Consider the following 11779-nt stretch of genomic DNA (forward strand, 5'->3'; position numbering starts at 1 on the left):
CTTTCTAGCAGATGTAGAGATAAGGAAAGGGATCATCATGGGATTATAAGCAAAAGTTACTAGAACCAATAATTACCTTATGAAATATAAAATTGATATTTTTACCAGACCCCTCCCTCCCCCCAAAAAACCCCTCGGGTTGTCAGGCAAAGCTCTCCAAAGCTAAAGCGTAGGCACTCCCTCTTCAGGGAGGTTTTCGGGAAACAAGCCAATTGGAGCCCAGCAGCTCACTGATTTCCTTTGGCTCCTCCTCTGTGCAGTATAAAATGCTTGCAGAAAAAAGAGCTCGCTCCAGTTGCTGCTAGAAACGACTGCTTTCCGTCTTTGTTTTTTTTATGCTGTTTTCGTGACAGATTGGCCCCAGGATGGAGGCTCCAGCTTGAGCACGTGCCATCAACAACTGGTAAGCAGCCATGTCCCAGCTCAGGTAAAGGGGTTTTGTGAATGAGCACCGACAGTGTAGTAACTCTGAGTTTCCATTTTTTTCCAGATTTTCAGTCTGGATACTTTTCAACCGTTTTCAAAAATGTTGCCTATATTGCCAAATCGTTAACTGGCAGAAAATATTTTCTTTGGCCCTGAATAAATAGGGACAGTTATCTTGCCCTGATGCTTTGAGGGGAAAAGAAGGGAATATTTATTCTTTACAAGAGTATGATGCAATTAATCTCTAAGAAACAGCTGCACATTTTCTGGTACTTAAATGAATGGGCTTTAAATTCCCCACTTTGAGGGCGGGGTCGAGACATGATTTATTAATTAGAAATATTAATATCTGCTGCCCTTCCACTAAGATCAATAAAGCAATGTACGCGTCACAGCATAAGCATACTATTTTTAACAAGAGAAACGTCGATTGTCAAATTATCTTTAAAACATCAAGATTCCTTTAGAGCCATTTTGTAGTGTTTTAATGTGCAGCCGGTCTTTTGAGTTTGCCAAGAATAAAATAACTACAACATAATAACGCATCGGCTATTTTCAGAAACTTTTGCTGGGAGGGAAGGCGTATCTACTGTTCGCAGGCAACCCGCCTCATCTCAGGAGGGAGGGGCTGATTCCAGACGTCTCCTCCCCCATTGAGGAAGGAGGAAAAAGGAAGAATTCTGGCTTTTCGTGACCCAGTTAAGATAAAACCTCTGCTCGGATTTCAGACACTTGGTTAACGAGTACGGAAGGAGTCGCCTCCGCAGCCTAGAGAAGCGCTCTCGCCTCGCGTTGGTTTGCTTTCTGCATTCCTCGGCCTTTCTGAGAAGAACCGAACAGGCTTTCTGCTTGCAGCTGCAGCAGCCGTAGAACCGGAGTCATGGTGAGGGACTTGTAAAGAGCGCGCGTGTGGTACCTGGCACGTTCTGAGCACAATGCAATTAGAAGGCCACCGTGATGTTTAATTAATCACTGATGCGACAAGGTTTTGAGAGTGAACGGGAAAGCAAATCTTGCCTTTACATCCAGGTTTCGGATGGATGTCCGCTAGTAGGGTTGACCGGGAAAACTAGAGCAAGGCTAATGTGGAATGGAATATATACTGGGATAATGGCGGTTCATTCTTCCCCAAACCAGCACGCTATAGTTCAGGGGTCTTCAAACTTGGCCCTTTTATGACTTGTGGACTTCAACTCCCAGAATTCCTCAGCCAGCGTGCCTGGCTGAGGAATTATGGGAGTTGAAGTCCACAAGTCATAAAAGGGCCAAGTTTGAATACCCCTGCTATAGTTCATAGATCCAGAGGATCACTGGATGACCACAGGTGTTGTTAGACTTTTCCAAACCTCTTCTTTGCTGTCGTTTAACTGCTGTGCAGCCCAAATATGGCAATGTAAATTATGAGAGTTGTATTTCAGCATATCAGGAGGCATCAAGTAGGATGTGTCAATTGCACGATCAGATTCATTTGGGAAGAGTCAAGATTTGCTCTCAGTAAAGTGTACGGGTAGGCAATTGTCCAAACAATAGCTTACTTCAATTTGTTTGAGTTTGCACAAGTCACAGCTACAGATTAAACAGCTATATTTTAGTTTAGTTGATTGTGTGATTTAGACTTTAGTGCTTCAGTGAATTGTCAGAGCCCAGAAAAATGGACTGATTATAGTAAATGAATTAAACTGAAAGTGAGTTTGATATAGTAATTAAAAAGTTAGATTAAGAATCTATTCTGTCCTCAGTCACTCAGTCTAGGTGGGACTCTTTCTCTCAGCCCAACCTACTTTACAGGCTGTTGTATTGTTAGAAAATAGTGTTAACCACCATGCACTCCTGAACAAAAAGCCATTATCTTTATTACTTAGTGTTTGTATATTTTGTAGGATTCATTCATGTTACTGAATAATATGATCTTTAAAATAACCCCATAAGTTAGGTCAGTATTTTATTGTCCCTCCATTGCAAATAGAGGCCTGAAGCTGAGTGATCTGAGTAGATTTAATGGTAAATTCAAACCTGTTAATTTTTAACCTGATTTGAGATGATAAAATATATATTATAGATTTAGGCTTTGTACAATTTATAAAGAATTATGTAAGGGAGATTGTTTTTTGGGTGTAATTATGGAGATTTGGGAAAGTAATACAAAAAACTAAACTTTTCTTTATATACTACAGATCAAATGATTTGGGTGTTTGTGATATGATTATTTGAGACCTTACAGTATTTAAGAAATTGGGAGATTATAGGCTGGGAATGTAGACCTGATAGGTTAGAGAAATAAGGAGAGCAAACAGGTTTTATTTATATTTTATTTATTTATAGAAAAATTTCTGCTATTTTACAATTTATAATACCAGGCATGGGAACAGAGAACTTTCCATTCACAAGAATATTTTCCTTATGCTGCCTTTTATTACCTGAACTTTCTGGTGGGTTTCATAGGCAACCTTCTCACTGAACCTAATTATTCTAGTTTACAATTGCTATATAAAGCTACCTGCCTTGATTTTTCTTATTTATATAATCAGTATGAATCAAAATTCTTAGAGGTAAGCTTCCCAGCCTCTGGATTAAAGTGATTTATTATTCTTTGCTCGCTTCCATATACACACATAAAGCTTTACAAAGCAATCTATACTTGGAAGATGTTGGGGAAAATACTTGACTGTCATCATACTTCCAAAGGAAATTGTGCAGAAAGAAAATTGAGAAAATTTTCTCTCATACCAACAGTGACTAATTTTCAAAACAGTCAGACCAACATTTTTAGCAAATGTATTGGAGTTTGTAAAGGGAGGGCTAGACATTTACATTTATTTTAATTATGTGAAAGACGCCAAATTGGATTATTTTTGCTATTCCAGAGGTGCCATAATTTAGATTATGAACATTGACAGAGTAATAGTGTTTGCATTCTCTTACCGATACTAATTAGCTATAGGGAGCTATCTTTATTGCATGGTGTTCCTGCTTTTTCAGCATTCCAAATTGGTCACAAGTGATGATAATCTTATGCCAGATTTCAAAATGAAAGGACTGGGAATAGAAACATATGGAAATGTCCTTGTTTTGCTGTTTTTACCTATTCTTGCATGCATCTTAATTGTGGGCTTATTTTTATATACATTTTATGTTAATTTTTTATCAACTGTAAAAATTGTATTTGTGTGCCAAAATATAATTAAGTGCTGTGCATACTATACTATATCTGTCTCAAGGTACCTGAGTTGCAGAAAATAACTGTCCGGATGAAGAATCCTGAACGTGTAAAAAGTATAGTTTCAGCACTCAGGAAAGGTGGAGCAGCAAGACTCCAGGTGTGTGACTCTTTTTATAATCTTAGTTTCTTTCCCATCTCTTTTCAGGATATGTGTTTATTCCAACAATTTTATCAGCATATAACAATGATAGGCAGGACTGGGACAAAATTAAATGTAACTTAAAATGAATTGCAGTTAATATAATATGCTTCACATTGAGTATTTCTCTCCATCTCATTAATAATTACAATTCAACCGCAACTGGGATTGAATGTTGCATCAAAGCTTTTGGAAAATATGTTGTAAACCCCCTGATTTAGAGACCTAATTGTTAAGTGGCTCTGAACTATGATGTTGTAGGATGCCACCTAAACACAGTATTCTTTGGCAAGTTACTAAGTCTCCTTTTCTGTTCAATCCAGATCATTTCTGATTTTGACATGACTCTTACTCGGTTTGGCTTCAATGGGAAGCGCTGTCCTACTTCGCATAGTGAGTGTAATTTCTGGACTTTTTAAATTGTCACTTCCCTTTTGAAAAAAATATTGTTCTCCTTGATGGTTTTCTTTCTTGTTTCTCATATTATTGTCCTCATTCTCATTCTTTACAACGTGGCTTGTAAAAGCTTCTCAGATTATTTTTTCTTATGTTTTTCTTCCTATTGCTCCTGGTCTTTAGGCCACTTTTAAGTGAGTCATTGATACACTGTATTTGTGGGTATATTCAAATGATACATTAAACCCCAATCTAATTGTAATTATAATTTGGCTAATCTAAGATAATTATAACCAGGCTAATCCAGGTTTTACTGGTTAGCCACCACTTTTGATCACTGAAATAGTACTTTATTTTACAGATGCATAAATATTTTTTAAACCGCGGTGGCCTTATTGGAGTCAAAGGCACTTAGGAAAGACAGGGTGAGACTAAGCCTTGTCCAGGCTATTTTGTACCCCCATATTATATAGGTTTGGAGTGTGAAAAAGAAGAGATCATGTGATCCCTTAGTTATTCCCTTTCTTGCCTATTTCTAAGCCAGAAGGAGGATTTCCCTCAGAGAATTCCCTTTGCCTGTCTGAATTGAAATAATATTTTGAAATTTTTAGCTTAATGAATTTAATGACAAATTACATTTTAAAATTGTGATTAAGGCACTCTTTCTTAACCAGGATGTAATTCTTGATTCATAGAACATATTCAATTTAATATAATCTAATTGTTGTTTCAGTGTAATCTAAATAATTATGATTTAAAAATTTCATGAATAATAGGTGTTGGAAGATATGATTTCATGAAGTGAGAAGCATTGCTATCAGTAAGGAAAATAATAAGATGTTAGGCAACTTTGCATATATAAATAATTTACACAGGTCTAAAGTACTACTCTCTGGCACTCTTGTCTAATCTTTGTTTTCAAGCAGGAAGCATACACAATGTTCATATTTATTTTTACAGGCTCAGAAACTAGAAACTTATCTTTTAATAAACATAATTATAGTTTTTAAACATTCAGTTATATTTTTTAAAAGTTACTAAATTTTGTGCTCAATTTAAAATTCTGATTTTGCATAGTATAACAAAATACACATAGCCACATACATGTTATGATTCATCTGCATTAATCCTTTTTATTTTAAAACTCAGAACATGCTTTTAAAACACAGTATGTTCAAAATAAATTTAGACTCAGCATTATTGTGCATAAGAGTTTCTAGAAATCTGCTTGTATCTCTTCAGATATCATAGATAACTGCCGGGTCATCAGTGAAGAAGGCAGAAAAAAGGTATGAGCTTCTAGGAATTCTTTAGCAAATATCCGAATTAAAATCCAAACTGATATTCACATTTCATGTCATGCTTTCAGGAACCCTGGGAATTAAAATTTTGTGACCTTTTAGGCTTTTTAGCTAAGAAAAGTATTTCACTGTTTTAATGTATGAGGCTTTCTTTGAAGATTGGAAACTTCAAGTATTAAGAATTCAATTGCTGAAAGAGTATACTGAGAGCAGTTCATTTTCTTTCTGCTTTCATACCAAGTTTGGAAAGTGCTGGTCAATTTTTTAAAGCTTCAGTGAATTTGGAACCAGTTGATGTGAAAGTGACTGCTGATACTTATGAGAGTCATCATGTAACTTGAAAACAGCTTTGGAGATTCCGGTTTTGCCTGTTAGTAAATGTTATTAAAATGGAAAGTGCCAGAGATTAAGCCTTTCCAGCAGTAGCAAATTTATTGACATTATCTAATGTTCCATGTAATTACATACAGTAGAGAAAGGTAACAAACACTAGTGTTCTAATTTTAAAACTCATAATTCAGTGCTACTTATCAGCTTTGAAAATCTGTTTTTTCTTTGAACAAATGTGTTGATTTTGCCCAATATTCCAGCTGAAAGATTTACTTCATCATTACTATCCTATTGAAATTGATCCTTATCAGACTATGGAGGACAAACTGCCCCTCATGATAGAATGGTGAGTATTGTACCAAAGATTATTCTGTTTGATGTCCCAAAACAATTTGCAGGTTGGAATTGTGGGGTTTTTAGTTGCTTAGAAGGTGGGTGAGCTTTCTCCTATTTGTTTTAATTAGCTCATCTGACAAGACCTCTTGATACTGATATTTTCCAGGTGGACTAAAGCTCATAACCTCTTATCTCAGGAAAAGATTCTGAAGAATGATATTGCCCAAATAGTGAAAGAATCAGATGTTAAACTCAGGTATGAGGTTTGCATGTTGGATAATATTCAAAAAAGAGGTATAAGAAATAATAATAATAATAATAGTAGTAATAATAATAGTAGTAGTAGTAATAATAATAATAATAATTATTATTATTATTATTATTATTATTATTATTATTATTATTATTATTATTATTTCAATTATTCCTTCTTGGTATCAAATATTCCCCATTTACGTGAAGATAGAATTCTGTACCACACTTAGAATACTGCATCCAGATTTGGTCACCACGATGTAAAAAAGATGCTGAGACTCTAGAAAGAGTACAGAGAAGAGCAACAAAGATGGTTAGGGGACTGGAGGCTAAAACATATAAGGAACGGTTGCTGGAATTGGGTATGTCTAGTTTAACAAAGAGAAGGATGAGGGGGAACATGATAGTAGTGTTCCAATATCTCAGGGGCTGCCACAAAGAAGAGGGAGTCAAGCTATTCTCCAAAGCGCCTGAAGGCAGGACAAGAAGCAACAGATGGAAACTAATCAAGGAGAGAAGCAACCTAGAACTAAGGAGAAATTTCTTGACAGTTAGAACAATTAACCAGTGGAACAACCTGCCTCCAGAAGCAGTGAATGCTCCAACACTGGAAGTTTTTTAGAAGAGACTGGACAGCCATTTGTCCAAAATGGTGTAGGGTTTCCTGCCTGAGCAGGGGGTTGGACTCTATGACCTCCAAGGTCCCTTCCAACTTTATTATTATTATTATTATTATTATTATTATTATTATTATTATTATTATTATTAAAATATAAATATAAATATAAATATAAATATAAATATAAATATAAATATAAATATAAATATAAATATAAATATAAAAACTGGCCCAAAGCTTTAAGGTTAATATTGCACACTTAATAGTGCTTATTTTCTGCATGTTCTTTTTCACCCAGTGCAAATCTGTTGGTACACAATTGTGTCAACTTGATTAGAGTCAGTAACTTTATGGTACCAGAAACCATAAAGAAGGGAGAAGTAAATGGGGATTGGAATGTTTTTCAGTTACAGAAGCAGAATGTCAGAAATAGTCATAATAGTATGTGCTGTTTGAGGTTTTGGAGCTCTTCACATGCATTTATTTTAATAATTCTATTAGTAAATGTATAATAAAGTTCACCTTTATTTTCCTGAGATGATAAACTGAAGAGGCCATTATGTGAAGAGGCCATTGGCTATTCTAATAGCCCCTTCACATGTTGAATGCTGGTGATGCAGAGATAATTAAATGCATATTTCAATGAAACATGCCACATTTAGCCAAAGATCTTGGGCTGGTACAGGAAATCCTTATTATTAGATTTTTATCCTGTCTTTAATACTTTAATAGGTAACTAAAGGCAGCAAACATACCAATATTCCTCTTTCCTCCTATTTTCCCCAAAACAACCACCATATGAGGGGGGTTGGGCTGAGAGAAAATGACTAGCCTAAAATCAGCCAGCCAGCTTTCATGCTCAAGACATGATTAGAACTTACAGTCTCCTGGTTTCTATGCCAACATCTTTATCACTAGACCAAACTGGCTCTTATTCCCAAAATTGGGACTAGAACGTCTATCACCAAGCAATATAGTGAGTCGCACCCAGTTTATGTTTTTTACTGTTATCAGTAAGCTAATCATTGTGGTTGTTAACCAGATCCAGCTTCTCCCATTCACATTGCTTGTTGGAAGCCCTCTGGGAAAGTTGCAAATGGCGAGCATAGGACCCCAGGGCTGCAACTGTCATAAATATACATTGGTTGCCAAGTACCTGGATTTTGAAGCCATGATTGCCAAAATACTATGATGGTTGTAAATATGAGGACCATTTGTAAGTCATTTTTTCATGCTGTCATAACTTTGAATACTCACTAAAAAAATGGTTGGAAGTTGAGAACTATCTATAACAAGGTATCCAACCCAGCAGGAACTCACATGTCAAGAAAAGGATTTGCTACCATCTGATGTTTATGTGCATGAGTTTTCAGTTGATAGAACTTTAAGCCATTGTTTAAATCATCCACCCAAAGTGTATTTTTAAATAAAATTATAAACTTGACATTTCATACTAAGCAATACGTTTATTCACTGGAACTATTGCATTTAAGTACACATGTGCTATCTAGAAAGCTATACTTTGTATAAATACAGATTTGACAATTTTGTATATTTTAGGATATCACTTGCTATTAGCTTTTGTCTTTTTCAATCTGACTATCCTTACTTGTTCCAAGAAACTGATAAGTGAGTGGATAAGTTCACTGTTTACTGTTGATAATATAAAAAGGGCATTTTTTTCTGTCAGGACTTGTGTGCTTCAAGAAATCATTGCCTTTTTGAGCTAATCTATTAGAAACATTGGGACTTTGCCAATGCCCTTCAAATATAAATGCCCACATTTTTCAGCATTAGCCTAATGTTTCCTTTCTCTTCCTTCTTGCACTTAGAGATGGCTTCAACATTTTTTTTGACCAGCTGCATGAGAACAAAGTTCCCCTGTTCATCTTTTCAGCAGGTGTAGGTGATGTGTTAGAGGAAATAATTCATCAGGCTGGTGTATTCCACCCTAACATCAATGTGGTCTCCAACTATATGGACTTTGATGACAATGTGAGTTGAATCATCTCTTTTTACCCACCTCATCTCCTCTGACCTGGAAGCATTCCAAGGATTCTGCCATTTTGCCCTGAGGGGAGTATCTTCAAAAAGCTTCTTGTGGAATCAGAGAAGGTGTTAAGGGGGGCAATAAATAAAAGAAAATTCCAGGCTTTGCCACAATGTATAGAATTTTGAATGCTGCAGTTATAATGAATATCTTAGGGACTTGGATAATTTTTTTCAAAGTGGTAAAAACTTGGGTTTTCACACTTACATTTTCATACTTACAACCATTGCAATATCTCCATGGCCATGTGATCAAAATTCAGACTCTTAGCAACTGACTCATATTTATTATGGTTGCAATGTCCCTGTATTACATTATCACCTTTTTCAACCTTCTGATAAGCAAAGTCAAAGGGAAAATCAGATTCACTTAACAACTGTATTACTAACTTAGCAACTGCAGTGATTCAGTTAACACTGGAGGCAAGAAAGATTTTAAAATGGAGCAAAACTCAGTTGTCTCTCTTGGCAACCAATTTTGAACTCAATTGTGATCATAAATTGAGGACTATATCTACAAAAAGTATGTTAACGTTCTTTTCAAACTCAGTATCCTTGAGATTGTTCAGTTTAGTAGAGACATTTCTAAACTATATTAAGAATGCTGTTTTATGGAGATAGGTTTAATTTCTATGGACACTATTGCTTGGGGTTTTTTCCTCAGCTTTTAGTTAAAATTAATTTTGCTCCCTATAGATCTGGCTGCTTCAGTTCCTAGGGATGTTTTTAATCAATGTGATTTAAGAAAATTATTAATAAAATCCATTTTTAAAATAAAGAGCCTCTGCTGCTTAGGCTTTGAAAACATAAGAAGTGTTCTCAAGCAGTGGATTTTGGACACAAACCTTCATTTTAATCTATGACTGGTATTTAATCTTATAATTTGGAAGATTATTTTTAAGAGACTTGTGCCAGCCTCCAATTTATCATCTTTCTAATACCAAAGTTTCATACTCTTATGGGTGTGGATGTCCACAGAATGCCTTCTAAGGTGCCTTTTGCCATTTTTATGTTATAAACCCATTATGTTTGCCTTTGAAGGGTGTTCTGCAAGGTTTCAAAGATCCTCTTATCCACATCTATAACAAGAACAACACAGTCCTGAAGAACACAGAGTATTTCCAGCAACTGTGCAAAAGAACAAATATCTTACTGCTTGGAGATTCCATGGGTGACCTCAGTATGGCAGATGGTGTTGCTGACATGGAGAATATCCTCCGGATTGGCTTCCTGAATGACAGGGTGAGTTGAGAGTATCTAGATGGCTAAAACAGTGAAAGCCTTGTCTGGAAGCAAAATAAGGCACCTATTTCAAGAAGAAGAGTTTGGATGCCATACAAGATGGTTCACTTGGGAGAGGTATAGCAAATTTCATTAGGAAGTAAGAGCTGTTTTATCTTGTGTGTTTAATGTTGTTCCTGCCTTGTCTTTTCTAGCCTTATGAATAAATAGGTTCTGCCTGAAGAGAAATAATGTGAAGGAGTAGCAGCATCAATCTTCTCTAGGTCTCTAAGCTTTAATTTTATCTATCAGGTGATATAAGAGCTGACTTGAAATATTTTATTAGCAGTCGAAATTAACAGAATAGCTAGATTCATTAGCTAGTTGCGGTTTTTGATTATTAGAATGACCACAGTGATGCATGTCTGCCAGCTTTTATGTTCTTCAGAACTCTTCATCAGACAAGCTGTTACCAAAGAAAGTGGGGATGAGAAAGAAACAAGATAGCTCAAAAGTTAGGCTAGGTATTATAACCATGAGGTAATTCTTCCAATTCAGTCTTGAGGTGGAATTTTTAGCCTTTTATCTGTATTGGGTTTCTTGTGGCATTCCATACACAGAAAATGTTCCATCATAGTATTAGTATCTATAGAAACCACAGACTGCAGGTTTGTTGAGATTAGTACTGTAATTGCTATTTATACTTTGTCCCATGCAGGTGGAAGAACGGCGGGAGAAATACATTGAGGCTTATGATATTGTACTGGAGAAAGATGAAACATTGGATGTAGTAAATGGTATTTTACACTTCATCCTTGCCCAAACTCTATATACGCTTCCTTAACTGTTGACAGCTAGTTTCCTTTTGGAATATTCTCCTCAGTGTTCTTTAACATTGCCATAATCAGGGCCCAGCTAGCATTAATCTTGTTTTTACATCTACTATACTGCTAATTAAAATGGCATCAAATTTGTACCAAGATATCTACTAATTTAGCAGACAATTTTCTCTTGGCCAAATTGCAACAGAATCAGGACTTATTTGACGAATTAAATACTCTTAAAAGAACAATATGGGAGTAATATTATGGATTAGACTTGTCTATTGTTACTCCCTGTCTCCTAAAATAGAAAATAATGGCAATAATATGGTGCAATCCACTTTTAAGATACATTGCAGTTATTGAAATAATTTTGCTAATAATTTGGTATTATTGGTGATGCTGTTTTAATGCATATTTGTGGAATGTGGGTTGAAGGGCTTTCTGGGTGAGTAGCTTTGTTGGAATTCTATATATTTGGGCATGTTCTAAATTGGATGTGTGAGTGAATTTAGGTGCCAGATGTAATGTAAAGTATTTTTAAAATAAGGTTAATACATATTAGTCCCAATAGTTATTGAGCTTTTTCCAATGAAAATTAATGTGTAACAAATAAGTTTAACTCTGATAATTAAAAAGTGTGCATAAATTAAGGATTTTTGTTTG

At 35.4% G+C, this 11779-nt stretch overlaps 1 protein-coding gene across 2 annotated transcripts; it reads left to right on the top strand.

Annotated features, from left to right (window-relative positions):
* The first annotated feature begins 297 nt into the window (after positions 1–297).
* Positions 298–11757, top strand: NT5C3B (5'-nucleotidase, cytosolic IIIB). Of its 2 annotated transcripts, none has more exons than XM_015832231.1 (10): positions 298–427; positions 1155–1309; positions 3645–3743; positions 4109–4178; positions 5424–5470; positions 6073–6158; positions 6315–6404; positions 8855–9017; positions 10113–10313; positions 11011–11757. In XM_015832231.1, the coding sequence occupies exons 2-10, from the start codon at positions 1307–1309 to the stop codon at positions 11134–11136; spliced, it is 885 nt and encodes a 294-aa protein (XP_015687717.1). In that variant the 5' UTR covers positions 298–427; positions 1155–1306; the 3' UTR covers positions 11137–11757. The 2 variants fall into 2 exon arrangements, with proteins under 2 accessions (XP_015687717.1, XP_015687716.1); XM_015832230.1 differs by having other exon boundaries at positions 298–403.
* Positions 11758–11779: the final 22 nt, after the last annotated feature.

This window comes from Protobothrops mucrosquamatus, unplaced genomic scaffold (assembly GCF_001527695.2).
Source record: "Protobothrops mucrosquamatus isolate PMUCROS unplaced genomic scaffold, P.Mucros_1.0 scaffold1, whole genome shotgun sequence".
NCBI lineage: Eukaryota > Metazoa > Chordata > Lepidosauria > Squamata > Viperidae > Protobothrops > Protobothrops mucrosquamatus.

Coding starts and splice junctions, on each gene's coding strand:
- NT5C3B (XM_015832231.1), top strand. Junction 5,471..6,072: donor GTGAAGAAGGCAGAAAAAAG/GTATGAGCTTCT, acceptor CCAATATTCCAG/CTGAAAGATTTACTTCATCA. Junction 6,159..6,314: donor CTGCCCCTCATGATAGAATG/GTGAGTATTGTA, acceptor GATATTTTCCAG/GTGGACTAAAGCTCATAACC.